This window comes from Salvia miltiorrhiza, chromosome 3 (assembly GCF_028751815.1).
Source record: "Salvia miltiorrhiza cultivar Shanhuang (shh) chromosome 3, IMPLAD_Smil_shh, whole genome shotgun sequence".
NCBI lineage: Eukaryota > Viridiplantae > Streptophyta > Magnoliopsida > Lamiales > Lamiaceae > Salvia > Salvia miltiorrhiza.
In genome coordinates this window covers 40,236-55,177 of record NC_080389.1, presented here as the reverse complement: position 1 = coordinate 55,177, position 14,942 = coordinate 40,236, and the positions used below count along the sequence as shown (strand labels likewise).

Sequence of the window (14,942 nt, the reverse complement as noted above, 5' to 3'; positions counted from 1 at the left end):
CCGAGGGGATGAAGCAGAAGTGGTTGTTCAATGCCTATATTTGTGTGAGTAGACATAATAGTAACCACTTCTTCTTGAAATGGTTGATCTAATGTTGATGTAGATGCTGCAGTAGATACTTCAACCTTTGATCTTGCGTTGACTTTGCATGCTGACCACCAATTTTTCTTTGATTGGTTCGTACTGGGATAGGGGCAGTAAAACACTTGAACTGTCTGACTCGCCAAAACAAAGGGATCATACTTCTTATATCTTCTTGTGTGGTTCATTGAAACTAACTTGAAGTCAGTATCAATAGAAGTTCCCTGAGCCGACAAGTCAAACCATTCACATTTGAACAAGACTGTCTTCTTAATTGGATACCCCGGATACTCCAGCACGCAAACCTCTTGCAGACGCCCATAAAAGTCTAGCACATCTCTATCACTACCGTAGACCGAACCTTTTATGCAAACGCTACTGTTCACAGTCGCACGCTCTCTATCATGATCAGTCGTGTGAAATCTGTAGCCATTCACGAAATAGCCGGAGTATGTTTCAATCTCCCTTAATGGTCCAGCTGCAAGCGACCTAGTATACGGGTTCAACACGTCGTTACAAGGACGACAAACCTGTTACACACATTAATTTAAGGTTGCAAGGCAATTTTAGAGTAAGTAAATGTATATTTAATATAAATATATCGTCTCTTACGTAATGGCTAAACCACACAATAAACTCGTTGTCAAACGCGACCTCAAACTCTGCATCGGTCATGTAAGGATTTCCATATCGCTTTTGCTCCTCGAAGATCCTTCGATACAAAGCAAAAGTTATATATATTACTACCTATGTATGATGAATACTTCTTAATACATAAATTGAACGAGAATACTCACTTGCTATATGTCTCTGCAACCTCTGCATAATTGCTCAAAATATACATGCGTGCAACAATGTATTCGCGCTCATCCATGTATCTCTTCGTCCCCCGGCCAAGTGAACGCCCAATAGGTTTGAATATGGCGAGACTAAGAGGATCATCATTTTCTGCAACAGACATCTCAATATTGCGAGGCAAAGTTGTCCACTTTGTAGATATTTGTTCTTCAAAGTAAAAAGAAGAGAAAGTTGACATTTCTGCAAGTAGGTATGCATTGGCGATGGACCCCTCAACCTTGGCTTTTTTTTTTATATGATTTTTCAATGTCCTCAAATATCGTTCAAAAGGATACATCCACCGATATTGCACTAGACCAGCCAATCGTGCCTCATATGCCAAATGAACTGGTAGATGCTCCATTGAATCAAATAAACTAGGAGGGAAGATACGCTCAAGTTTGCAAAGAGTAACAACTATCTTCTCACTAAGTATTCCCATATCATATAGGGCCACGTTGCGGGATGTTAATTCTCTGAAGAAGAAACTTAACTCTGTAATTGCCTCCTGGTGAAATATAAATGAACAAGTGTAGGATTAATCGGTGAATTATTGCTAGATCGTGAATTATACCTAGTGTTTGATCGGAAAAGTGAAGAAAGTAGTTGGATTGGGAGCACGAGAATAAAATTGCAGTATTGAGAGTCAGAATAGCGTAAATTACAGAGTGCGTATGCATGGGTATTTATAGATTACATGCTAGGGGTAAAATGGTAACTTCGCCTTCCAGGACACGCTCCCCGCATGGTCGAGGGCAAAATAGTAAATTCGCTGGCAAAATTGGCGATTCCTCTGCTTTGGCGCGTGGACAAATCATCCTTTTATCTTTTGGTGATTCCTCTGGCGAAAACCATTTCTCTGGCGAGAACCATTCCTCTGGCAAGAGCCATTTCTCTGGCGAGAGCCATTTCTCTGATTTAAGTGATTCCTCTGGTGAGAACCATTCCTCTGACCTCAACGATTCCTCTGACAAGATCATCCCTTTGCTCTGCATATATTACTCCTCATCACCTCCCAAACATTCTTAGGAAGAAGTTCTTTAAAGGCAACAAGCAGCAGTATTTGCATGAACACGTGACAATCGTGACTTTTCATGTTGTGCATCTTCAGGGCGTTCATGTCAACGCATCTACTAATATTTGACACGTACCCATCGGGAAACTTAAGACTCTTGATCCATTGAAGTAAGCTCTTCTTCTCTTCCTTGTCAAGCGTATAACATGCTTTCGGATACTGTCGGGTTCCATCCATTTTCTTCAACTCTTTCCGCTTGCAGAAGATGTTCAATTCTTCTCTGGATTTTTCTGTATCTTTTGTCTTCCCCTTCACATTCAGGATAGTATTAAACATGTTATCAAACATATTTTTCTCAATGTGCATGACATCCAGATTATGTCGAATCAAAAGATGTCTCCAATAGGGTAGATCCCAAAATATGCTTTTCTTTTTCCACCCAACATGTTGATATTTTGCGAGTTGAGCGTTCCTGCCATTGAAGTCTTCGGTAACCTCCACGAAGCCCAACCCCTCAATTTGATTCAAGATTTCTATTCCTGATCTTTGTTCTGGTGGACCAACATTGCAGGTCTTATTCTTCAAGAATGAAGTTTTGTTTCTCCTAAACACATGGTTAAGAGGTAAGAACTCCCGATGATTATCAAACCACGATTGTTTACCACTATTCGGTAGTGTGAATGCTTCTGTATTCTCCATGCAGTGTGGACATGCCAATTTCCCAGCTGTACCCCACCCAGACAATATAGCGTGCGCTAGAAAATCACTGATAGTCCATATTAGAGCTGCTCGCATCTGGAAATTTTGCTTCAACGATATGTCGTAAGTGTTCACACCAACCTCCCACAGAGTATTCAACTCTTGTATCAGTGGCTGTAAGAAAACGTCCAACTTCATCTTTGGGTTTGATGGCCCAGGCATGAGGACTGTGAGGAACATGAATTGTTCTTTCATGCACAACCACGGAGGCAAGTTATACGGCATGACAATAACTGGCCAAGAAGAATATTGACGCCCTGATTGTGCAAATGGGGCAAAACCATCTGTAGAGAGGCCCAACCTCACATTTCTGATCTCCTCGGCGAATCCAGGAAAGACTGAAATCAAGTGTTTCCATGCCGGGGAGTCAGCCGGGTGGCGCATGATCCCATCGTCTGTTGAGGTCGCATGCCAACACATATTTTTAGCAGTTGCGGGAAATGCAAACAATCTCTGCAATCGGGGCGTCAAGGGAAAATAGTGCATCTGTTTGGCGGGCACCTGTTTCTTTCGGCGACTTCCAGATGCACGCAAATTCTCCTTATATCGTGATTGGTCACAGAACATACAATTATGTAGCTCACTAGTTTCCCCCCAATACAACATGCAGTTATTAACACAACAATCAATCTTCTCCATTGGCAAACCCAAACCACGCAGATTTCTTTTCGTACTATAGAAGTCTTCTGGACAGTTGTTACCTTGCGGTAAAGCAGCCTTCATCATCGAAGACATCTGATTGTAAGTCCTCTCTGACATGTGGCTTTCAGCCTTTATGCTCATGAATTGAGTCATCCAACTTAATTGTGTGTACGTGTCACATCCTGCGTACAATGGAGTATCTGCTGCATCCAACATGTTATAAATCTGCTGAGCGTCATTATTGGGCGGCTGCTCCAGATTTGGAGGATCTTGATAATTACTAGGTCCAGCATGGTCATGCACCATCCTTTCGTAGTTATTGTATGATCCATCATCCTCATTCATTATAACATGTTCTGTCGGCATATACAGCGGTGCTTCCCCGTGATAAACCCAATTTGTGTAATTCAGGACAAATCCACGTCTACTAACATGTTTTCTGACCGTAGGTACATCTAAATACGCTTGATTCTTGCACTTCTTACACGGGCACCTAATGTTACCTTCTCCATCTGTGTACGCCGTTTGATTTCTCGCCCACTCAAGGAAACTCTCAAGCCCCGTTTCAAATGCAGTACGATCATTGTATCTCGCGTACATCCACATACGATTATCACTCATTCTTGCAAATTCTAATTGAAAAAAATAAATAAAATATAATAAATTACTTGAAATCTAACAAAATTTCGACAGCATAATCCCACTATCTTAACTACCAAGTGCTCGACTCTACCAGCAGCTATAGTGACCATAGTGGTCCTAATTTACTAAGCTTATACTAGGTCTACCCGGCCCCCAATGTCGAAGCAATAATACAATACAAATAAAAGCAATAAAAATCAGGGTAATTAAATTAAAAACAATCATTTGTTGGGAGAAGATCCTTAAGAAATAATCAATTTCTATCCCAAAGGGAGAAGATCCTTAAGAAATTGATTAAATCTATCCCACAATATATATAATAACATAACATTTCATAAACACATAGCACATAACATTTAATTTAACAAGATTATCCAACATATATAAATTATTCTAACAAACAACTTAAACTAACAACTTAAACTAAACTAACAACTTAAACTAATTGATTAAAATTAATCATGCTTAATATAATTTAAAATTAATCATGCTTCATATAATTTATTTATAAACAAAGCCAATTATAAATTAATTAACTAGATCTAACAAATAAATCTATTTAATTAACATAAATACATAAATAAATTCATAAATAATTAAATAAATAAATACGAGAAGCGTACGGTGGTGGTTTCCGGCTGGGTGTCGTGAAGAAGGCGGCGAAACGAGGTCGTCGAACTACAATGAAGAATATAAGTGAAAATTAAATAATTATATATATATATATATATATATATATATATATATATATATATATATATATATACAATTAAAATTAATTAAAGAGAGAGAGAGAGAGTTAAGAGAGCAAATTAAAGAGAGAGAGAGAGAGTTACCTGGGCGGCGGTCGGCGGTCGGCGGCGGCGGGTGTAGACCGGAAGCAGCAGCAGCAGGGGGGAGGGGGGGAGGGGGTTTCTGTGTGCGGCGCAAATAATTGGGGTGAGGTTTTGTCCAATTTATAAGTTTCATTTTTCGAGTGTTGGACAACTGGGAGTCTAAAGTTGATGTCATAATATTAAGACATCTATTTGTAGATTAATGGCTCCTTACTGTATGCAAACGATTTGCCTTACACAAATGACCTACTTTTGAAAATAAATGAGTAAATTATTTATTTTATTATTTTATGAAGATTCACAATTGTTTCTACGGGAGGAACAGCCTCGGCTTTAGAAGGTGCTGGTGTGGCTGTTACCAAGGTGGGAACTAACTCGATTTCCTGAAATGGTATGCCTTTTTGTCCTACTTCATTAGACATTGATTCCATTTAGTTGTAAGGTCCTTCAATTTTCTGGTGACGAAAAATCAGTAAGTGATGAATGCAATACATGTTTTTCCGTATCTGTTGTGAGCTGCTTAATATATTGACTGTTTTTGGAACTGTATTGAAGCTTGATGCAGTGTTTATAGCTAACGGGGTACTCTTTGTTTGGGTACTTCAATTCATGTGTGATATATAACATGCCGATATCAATTGGTTATTCAGAGAGATAATAATGTTGGTTTTCCAGCATGTCTTTGATGAGCTTAATTGACTAGTTAACTCATTTCTGCTGTCTATTCCGAGAAACTCGACAGTCATGTTGATGTGTTCTAACATTGTTGTCTCTTATACTTTTCTTCATCCTCGTGTAAAAACTTTACATCCTAATGTTCATGGAGGTATTCTTGCAAGAAGAGATCAAGAGTCTCACATGGAAGCCTTGAATAACCTTGGAATTGGTTAGTTGGAAGTTTTCTATTTGGTCTAGTCTTTATTGAAAAGCTATGCAATTTCAACATTTCACCATATATTCATAAGTTGTTTCTCGTTTCTCTATAGGTACATTTGATGTGGTAGTTGTGAACTTATATCCCTTCTATAACAAGGTTTCCGCTTCTACTGGGATTTCTTTTGAAGATGGAATTGAGAACATATTGGTGGACCTGCCATGATAAGAGCAGCCGCCAAGGTTATCCATTCTTAACTATTCTTGTTAACACTAACAGCATAACTTTAGCTAGATATCCATTTCAAGATCTAGTGCAATATGCTTCGACATGTCATACAAACATGAATCTCAATATAAAATGAAATTATCCACAACATAATTTTTTAAAAAAAAATACTAATTAGAAAATATTCAAATTTTCAATTTTTGAAATAGCAATTGATTGATTTAATTGATAGTGTGTATAGATATATAAACCATCAAATACCAAAAGTAAGTATAAATGATAATGAGTATCATTATGGATCATATAGGTGTAATATTTTAAGATGTATAAAACTGCTCTGACAAATTGACAGGAAAAATAGAAACCAATGTTTGTTATTAGCACATCAGTCTTACAAAACTCATGGTCTTGTTTCTTATGCCTGTTTCTAATTCCTTTTTTTTTGTTGACAGAATCATCAGGATGTTTTGGTTGTAGTTGACTCCAGTGATTACCCCGAACTCCTAGAGTATCTCAAAGAGGAAGGAACGACGAGCAATTTCGAAGAAGGCTAGCCTGGAAGGCTTTTCAGCATGTCGCTTCTTATGATTCTGCTGTTTCAGAATGGTTGTGGAAGCAGACTGAGGGAGGTACTAACTACTCTTCAATAGATACTAAAATCGGATTAACCAGTGCCTAAAGAACAATATTCAAATCTCATAACACCAAATAAACTTCTATTGAAATATACTAAATTTTTCGTTTTTCATATAATAATTTTGTCTTCCTCCAAAAGGAAGCATATAAAAGGTTTGATAATGTCCGAGTTTGTGCTAATTGTGACCATAAATTTCTTTATAGATAAATTTCCTCCCAGTCTGACTGTACCTTTGTCCCTCAAGAGTTCGCTTCGGTATGGTGAAAACCCTCATCAGAAGGCGGCATTTTATGTTGATAAGTCCCTTGCAGAAGTCAATGCTGGTGGCATCGCAACTTCTGTTCAACACCATGGGAAGGTATAACTCCATAGACTAGTAACTCCGAGTGTATGTTGTATATGTACATAGGTTAAGTTAACCCTAGGGGGAGGTGGTATTATTAATCCTAAGAAATCTGGATTAATAATACTGGGTCGTGAGATTTAATCGGGTCATTCGTATTATTACTAAATAATACCAAACACTAGACTGATGTGCACCAAATTAGCTAATACAATGTATTAACCAATATCAAACACGCCCTAAACATGAACACTTAAATTACCACGGTTCATGATGTTTCTTATATAGGAATATTTTTTAAATCTTTGGGCCGGGCGGGCCTGAAGCGGATTTCAAAAATCAAGCGCCTCTTTAGAATGTAGAGTATAAAAGTAGAAAACCATTTTTCGTATTTCTCCCAACAAAAACTCCCCCCTCCTACTTCTCTCTTGTCTGAGCAATGGCACCACTACGACGGAGCAAAAGGCTGAAGGCGAAGGCGACGTCGACGTCGGAGGTTGATCGTTTCTACACTCGCGAGAAGAAGCCCCGTGACCGTGAACCCCCCTCACGATTGCCTTCTGCTGCTGATAGGGTTTTCTTTCTTCTCAAATCCCCCAATTTCTTTTTATAAGTACTGTATTATCCGCCGTATATATATACTTCCATCATGTAATTAATTGTTCGAATTCAAAATCTGTGGAATTTATTTTAATTAAGTTATACTATTTTGCTACTTCTTTTTATAAGTATTGTGTATAAATTTCAAAATTTGTGTAAGTCAATATTTTACGCAGGATTTAGATTTACAATTAGTGATGTCTGGTATCCTTTCTGATGATAGCAAGTTGCAGCTTGATTCTACTACGCAATTGCTAAATTTAGTTTCTGTTGGTAAGGCCAACAACTAAGGATGTGATGTCTTCTTTTTTATTTATTTTATCACTTGGAGTATTTTTTATTTTCTGCAATTTCTCTCTTCTTTCTTCACAGAAGACAACCCTAACCCTATGATTGATCAAGTTGTACAACTAGGAGCTGTTCCTAGATTTGTTGAATTCCTCAAGAGGGATGATTATCCACAACTTCAGGTCTGAAATTCTTCTCATTCCAGTATCTTTTTTTTCAATCTTTTTTTTCATGAGTTGAGATGCTAGTGTAGTTAATTCTCTTATTCATCTTCAGTTTAAAGCAATACTCGTTCTAAAGAATATTGCTGCTGCCAACACTCAAGTGGTGATCAACTCTGGGGCGGTCCCTGTTTTTGTGAAACTGCTGGAATCATCTTCTCATGATCTTCAAACCTGTGAGCAGGTATGTATGACATTCAAAGTTTTAAGGCCTAATGTTCTTTCCCTTGAGTTTCTGGGAAAACTGTCTGTTTCTTCTTCATTCGATGGCTTATATGCAGGTCGCGTGGTCTTTAGGAAATATTGCTGGTGAATCATTTAGCTGTTGTGATGTTGTCCTTAATTGTGGAGCCTTGCGTCCTCTTCTTGTTAAAACATGCTATTATCATAATGCATAGAGAAAGATAAAGAGAAGCAAATGATTGTTATTGTATTTCTCTTGATGTTGTATTGCTCCTTATTTCTGAAGAATTCTATCATCTTTTATAATGTATTACATGATATTAAAGTCTTACCAGGATCCCTATGATTAAGGGATCCGTGGTAAATCTTTGACAGATAAATAAAGGCACGCTGCTTCTCTTTCTGACTTTTGCTGCTTGCTAATCTTGACTTCTGTAGATTTACTTTCAACACTCCCCCTCAAGTTGAGTGACGGGATTTCCGATACTCAACTTGGAAAGAACTTCTGAAAAACTTTTGAAGTCCACAGCCTTGGTTAAGATATCAGCGAGCTGATCTTCGGACCTCACAAACGGGAGCTCCACAATCTTTTCCTCAATCTTCTCCTTGATAAAGTGCCTATCCACTTCGACATGTTTAGTTCTATCATGTTGAACTGGGTTCTCAGATATGCTGATGGCAGCCTTGTTGTCGCAGTACATTTGGCACGTCTTTGTTGGGTGAAGGCCTAATTCCATCAACAATCTTCTTAGCCAAAGGACTTCGGTTAACCCACTCTTGATTCCTCTGAATTCTGATTCTGCACTTGAGAGTGCAACCACCTTTTGTTTCTTGCTTCTCCATGAGACAAGATTTCCTCCCACAGATGCAAAGTATCCAGCTGTTGACTTTCTGTCATTTGGATTTCCTGCCCAGTCAGCATCGGTATAAGCTTGTATCTCAAGGTGTCCAGCCTTTTTGAACAGCACTCCATAGTCAAAAGTCTTCTTCAAATATCTCACAATTCTGAGCGCAGCTTCCATGTGGTCAGCCTGTGGTTGGTGCATGAATTGACTAACAACACCAACAGCATAAGCAATGTCAGGTCGAGTATGGGAAAGATAGATAAGTTTCCCTACCAGACGCTGATATTGTCCTCGATCGGCTAACTGAGCTCCTTCCACAATTTGTAGCCCATGATTTACGATAATAGGAGTTTCTGCTGGCTTGCAATCTAGCATCCCAGTTTCAGCTAGGAGATCTAGAGTATACTTCTTCTGGTTGATGAAGATCCCCTTCTTTGATCTGAGAACTTCAATTCCGAGGAAGTATTTTAGTTTTCCTAAGTCCTTCATTTCGAACTCTTTGAACAAGCTTTCTTTCAACTTTTGAATCTCCTCTGTGTCATCCCCTGTTATAATCATGTCATCAACATAAATGACCAAACAAGAGATTAGATCACCTCGTTTCTTTAAGAATAAGGTGTGATCTGAGTTGCTTTGCTGGTACCCAAACTTCTTCATGGCTGCGGTGAATCTTCCAAACCAAGCTCTGGGAGACTGCTTGAGCCCATATAAGGTTTTCTTCAACTTGCAAACTTCACCCTCTCCAAAATCTCCTGAAAAGCCTTGAGGCACCTCCATGTAGACTTCTCTCTCTTCTTCAAGCTCTCCATGTAGGAAAGCATTTGTAACATCGAACTGATGAAGATCCCAGTCCTTATTAGCAGCAATTGAGAGGAGCACTCTGACAGTGTTCATCTTTGCAACAGGTGAGAAGGTCTCCTCATAGTCGATTCCATACATCTGTGTGTATCCTTTTGCGACCAATCGAGCTTTGTAACGCTCAATAGATCCATCCGGTCTCCTTTTGATTGTGAAGACCCATCTGCATCCTACAGTTTTCTTCCCCTTTGGTAGTCTACACTTCTCCCATGTATGGTTTCGGTTTAGGGCTCCTATCTCTTTCTTCATAGCATTTCTCCAATGCTCGATCTTCAGGGCTTGCTCTGCTGTTTGTGGAATCTCCTCATCATATAAGGCCGCTTCATAGGCTGTGGCATTTTTGGACAAGTTTCCCTTGGCGATATTCCCAATTGAGTATCGCGAATTCCTCACAATTTTCTCTGGGGTATACCGTTTAGGAGGTACACCCCGATTACTCCTGGGTGGTAGCACATATCTCCCAGTATCTCCATCTACTGTATTATCCTCCTGTTCTTCTTCAATGACTTGAGAAATATTATCAGCAGAATCAGAAGCCACAATAGTAGGTTCAGAAGATCTTACCTCAGATATCAGTGGCGGAGAAGATATAGGCTCATGCAGCGGACTAGATTGTTCTGGAGTGGATGAAACATGCTCGGTGGCAAGGCTAACTTTTTCTGTTGGATCTGCTTCCGAGACTGGCATTGGTAACCAACTTAACAAGTCGATCTCACTCTCACTCTCCCCCTGACTGGTAAGGTGGTTATCGTAGAAATACTCAGTTTCAAGGAAATCACAGTTCATGGTGGTGATGATTTGACGGGTTTTGGAATTGTAACACCTATATCCTTTTTGATTAACTCCATAACCTACAAACACACACTTGACTGCACAAGGAGAGAGTTTGGTGCGTTCATGTTTCGGAATGTGAACGAAAACAGAGCACCCAAAGACCCGTGGTTGAAGTGTAAGGGCAAGAGGTATGGAGGCCAGAGTAGACAATTTCTGTAATGGTGTTTGAAGTTTAAGAGTCCTAGTAGGGAGACGGTTAATAAGGTAAGCCGAGGTTTTCACGGCCTCGGGCCAAAAAGAGGAGGGAACATGAGACTCAATCATCATAGAACGAGTCATTTCAAGTAAAATTCGGTTTTTTCTTTCGGCAACTCCGTTTTGTTCAGGAGTGTGGGGGCAAGTAGTTTGATGAATAATCCCTTTTGTTTGACAAAATATTTTCATTGAATTATTAACAAATTCCCCCCCATTATCAGTTCTAAGGGTTTGGATGTTTTTCTGAAACTGAGTTTGAACCATAGTATGGAAATGAGTAAATTTTTCAAAAACTTCAGATTTGTGTTTTAAAAAATATACCCATGTCATCCTAGTGCAATCATCAATAAATAACAGAAAATATTTAAAACCTTGTCCCCCTACCACGGGTGAAGGACCCCAAACATCAGAATGAACAAGAGAAAATATGGAGTTTACTTGTGTGTCATTAGGCTTAAAAGATTTTCGGTGGCTTTTAGCTAAAACACAAGTTTCACAAGATAAATTCTCATCATTTTTTATTAATTTAGGAAATAAAAGCTTAAGATACCCCATGGATGGATGCCCTAACCGACGGTGCCAAAGCCAGGCTTCCCGGTCAGCAGTTCCGTGAGCCAGCATCACCTTGCCTTGTTGAGCTATCTCATCCACATAGTACAATCCATCCCGCTCAGTGCCACGCCCAATAATCTCCCCCGTCCTGATATCCTGAAGCAAACAGAAGTGGGGATGCATTATCATGGTACAATTGAATTCTTTTGTAACATGGCTAATAGATAAGAGTTTGTGTGAAAGAGACGGGACATAAAGATAATTTGAGAGACGTAAAGTAGGGGAAATTTCTATAGTTCCGGCTCCTTTAACACGAGTCAAATCACCATTTGCAGTCTGAACATGCGTACGATGTGATGTTGATGACTTAATAATATCAGTTTTATCAAAAGTCATTGTATCAGTGGCTCCACAATCAAAAATCCACCCTTTATCTCTATCCCTATTATTACCTGACATCTGGTACACAGCGGAAAAGTTTGAAGGCCTTTTAGGGTCAATATCATGATTATGCATTTTTTGGGGTTGGTTTTGCATAAAATGGGGTATACTATATAAATCCCTAAATTTCGAGGGACTAGGCTGCAAATGGGGGCTATTCTGATATTTAATAAGAGTAGGTGGGTCTTTTTGCATAACATGGGGTAATTTCTGCAATTCATTAGAATCAAGGGGTGGCTTTTGTAATATCTCGGAACTTGGGGGGTTAGTTGGCATAAAATGGGGTCTTTTATGATAATAAGGAAAAGATGGAGGGTTTGGTGTGAAAACACCAAACCCTATACCTGCTTTTAATTCTCCCCAATTTCCTCCAGCCGCCTCCCCCTTAATTCCCGATACTCCATTCTGCCCAGCGTCAGGAGCCCCGAGTTGATATCCGACCCGAGATCCGGCTGCGCCAGCACCCGATCCGCGATCATCTCCACCGTCACGTTCATCCTCGCCGTGCGCCGCGCCCGCGCCCTCCCCGCGGGGCCGCGCGCCTTGCCGACCGCCGCGCCGCGGTAGAACAGCGCCGACGTCGTCTCCGGGTACCGGAATGACGCGAAGTTGGGGTTCTTCACCGACACGTCGGCGGTCAGCGACATGTTGCTGCCTGGCCGTGGCGTGGCGATGCCGTTGATCAGATCCGCGCCGCAGCAGCTGCAGCAGCGGAGGAGTTGCCGCTGCTGTTTGACGGTGAATTTGATATCTCGGAGAGTTCGATGAAGAGCTGCCTGAGCGGTTTGGCTGACCTCTGCCGGTGGTGGTCGGCTGAAAGCCGTCTTCCGGCCGAGGCGTATGGCAGTGGACGGTGGCAATCCCGGTCCCGATGGCTCCCGATGATGAAGGGTCCGGGTTGGTTGCCGGCTGTAGCCGGGCGGCCTCCCATCTCACTCTTGAGAATGCCGACTCGGCTGAGGGAACTTCCTTGAGAATGTCCCGACGAAGTCTGTCATATCTCCTATCAAATCCGGAGAGGAACTGAAATAATCGGTGATTTCCGATCAGTTTTCTGTGCTTATTGATCCCTTCTTCACACCAGTCGAGTGGATTTGGGTAAGTTCGATCCATTCTGTGGATTTGTTGAATTGATTCATTTGAATCTGTTTGGTTTATGGCTTCAATCTCTCCTGGCATTTTTTTTCAGGAAATGAAGAACAGAGGTTTTGGTTTGGTGTATTGGTTAGGAATGGTTTGGTGTATTGGCTAGGAATGGTTTTGGTTTTGGATTATGAACAATGATGATTCGTTTCTGAGTTCCTATGGTTGAACCTGCTGAACCTGCTCTGATACCATGTTAAAACATGCTATTATCATAATGCATAGAGAAAGATAAAGAGAAGCAAATGATTGTTATTGTATTTCTCTTGATGTTGTATTGCTCCTTATTTCTGAAGAATTCTATCATCTTTTATAATGTATTACATGATATTAAAGTCTTACCAGGATCCCTATGATTAAGGGATCCGTGGTAAATCTTTGACAGATAAATAAAGGCACGCTGCTTCTCTTTCTGACTTTTGCTGCTTGCTAATCTTGACTTCTGTAGATTTACTTTCAACACTTCTCACTTTGTCTGAAAAGCATAACAACAGCCTTTCTTTTCTGAGAATTGCTACCCGGACTCTGACTAATATCTTTGAGACTCTCACTAATATCTCTGGGGGAGCACCTAAAGTTCCATTGGAGCAGGTCGCTATTTCAACCTAATTACTACTCATACTTAAGTTTTATTTATGCATTCTTGGCTGCATTTTTACTTGTGGAGATTGAAATTTTTAGTTGGGAGGGAGTTCTAATCTTTCCAATATTGACAATGTCTTGTTTTCTAGTCACTTTAATACTCATAAATGTATGTGTTCATCAACTGACTAATGTATCGTTTATTCGTTTTCTTGGCTGTAGGTTCTGTTTGCCATTCGGACTTTTAAGTCTCTCCTTGATTTAAAAGATGAAGAGGTCTTGAAAGAAGCTTGTTGGGCATTGTTTTATATATCTCACTATAAAAATGGAATAGAAACAACCATGTATAAAGATGAAGACGTATGTTTCAAGCTTGCCTATCTTTTTGAGTAAGTACAGTGGTGTTTCTTGTTTTATCTTTACCTATATTCTTCGTTTATGTAGCATCATCGTGCTGACTGCTGATATGTTTTAATATAACTTAAAGCCATGCACCTCTGATTGTGCTTTTTCCTGCACTTCGGGCAATCACATCAATTGTTCTTGGAGCTTATTGGAATATGGATCGGGTATTGTTCTATTTACTTAATTCTTCTAACTCGGATACATTTAATTTCCCATTCATCCGATATAACTTTGGTGTTGCATGGATGGATGTAGCGGGTTTTGCTTCTTAGAGGACTTTGCGTAGGAGCCATGATGAGAAAAGATATACAGCCCTTCTTTAAGAAAGACAAGCGTTGTCATGATCAGTTTGCGTTCGAGATGCAGAATTTCAACCCTAGTTTTCGAAAGGCAGTGTGGCTGCCGCATTCTGAGAAATGAAACTGTGTTTTTTCCCCCTTTGTTAATATAGTTAGTTCATTCGGCTTCTTTTGTTTAAAACATACATTTCAGATGATGGTTTAGATCTTCCATTTGTTTTGGAGTTTCTTTTGTTTAAAACATACATTTCTGATGATGGTTTAGATGTTCCATTTGTTTTGGAGTTGCAGTGTGAAGTTATTGATTTCTTGTCATCTCCCTCTCTCTTAGCTTAACTTTTGAAGCATATTCTTGAATTGCATTGGCATACTTTCTCAATAATTTGGTTCTAAAATGAGCAAAAAATATTTCTTTGAACAAGTATTGCCAGTCAAGAGCTACATATGCAAAAAATATTTCTTTGAACAAGTATTGTCAGTCAAGAGCTACATATGGTTTCGGGTGATGTGGGGCCTGCAAGATCCATGGCTGACCAATAGCACAGCACTCGTTATTAATATTCATTAGAGTTTACTAATCACAATTAAAATGTAATTAAACA

At 39.7% G+C, this 14,942-nt stretch overlaps 3 protein-coding genes and 1 long non-coding RNA gene across 4 annotated transcripts in view; 3 read left to right on the top strand and 1 right to left on the bottom strand.

The window, feature by feature from the left end:
• The window catches only part of LOC131016908 (uncharacterized), a 1,184,262-nt gene extending 1,170,916 nt beyond the window's left edge, over positions 1–13,346 (bottom strand). The window contains exon 1 of the mRNA XM_057945710.1: positions 13,235–13,346. The gene's annotated coding sequence lies outside the window, so the exon portion shown is untranslated. The remainder of the gene's footprint in view (positions 1–13,234) is intronic.
• Positions 5,596–6,904, top strand: LOC131017006 (uncharacterized). The gene is made up of 4 exons (XR_009099314.1): positions 5,596–5,698; positions 5,799–5,928; positions 6,367–6,543; positions 6,755–6,904. It is a non-coding gene; the product is annotated as an uncharacterized LOC131017006 (long non-coding RNA).
• On the top strand, positions 7,240–8,401 carry LOC131015720 (importin subunit alpha-1a-like). Its single transcript, XM_057944141.1, has 5 exons — positions 7,240–7,468; positions 7,671–7,767; positions 7,867–7,964; positions 8,059–8,187; positions 8,285–8,401. Exons 1-5 carry the CDS (start codon positions 7,334–7,336, stop codon positions 8,399–8,401), a joined length of 576 nt encoding a protein of 191 aa, XP_057800124.1. The 5' UTR covers positions 7,240–7,333.
• Positions 12,557–14,655, top strand: LOC131015719 (importin subunit alpha-4-like). The gene is made up of 6 exons (XM_057944140.1): positions 12,557–12,649; positions 13,101–13,116; positions 13,503–13,645; positions 13,859–14,025; positions 14,124–14,205; positions 14,297–14,655. Exons 1-6 carry the CDS (start codon positions 12,557–12,559, stop codon positions 14,459–14,461), a joined length of 666 nt encoding a protein of 221 aa, XP_057800123.1. The 3' UTR covers positions 14,462–14,655.
• Positions 14,656–14,942: the final 287 nt, after the last annotated feature.

Coding starts and splice junctions, on each gene's coding strand:
- LOC131015719 (XM_057944140.1), top strand. CDS start 12,557: ATGTTGCTGCCTGGCCGTGGCGTGGCGATGCCGTTGATCAGATCCGCG. Junction 13,646..13,858: donor CTAAAGTTCCATTGGAGCAG/GTCGCTATTTCA, acceptor TCTTGGCTGTAG/GTTCTGTTTGCCATTCGGAC. Junction 14,206..14,296: donor CTTATTGGAATATGGATCGG/GTATTGTTCTAT, acceptor GGATGGATGTAG/CGGGTTTTGCTTCTTAGAGG.
- LOC131015720 (XM_057944141.1), top strand. CDS start 7,334: ATGGCACCACTACGACGGAGCAAAAGGCTGAAGGCGAAGGCGACGTCG. Junction 7,768..7,866: donor GCTAAATTTAGTTTCTGTTG/GTAAGGCCAACA, acceptor CTTTCTTCACAG/AAGACAACCCTAACCCTATG. Junction 7,965..8,058: donor ATGATTATCCACAACTTCAG/GTCTGAAATTCT, acceptor ATTCATCTTCAG/TTTAAAGCAATACTCGTTCT.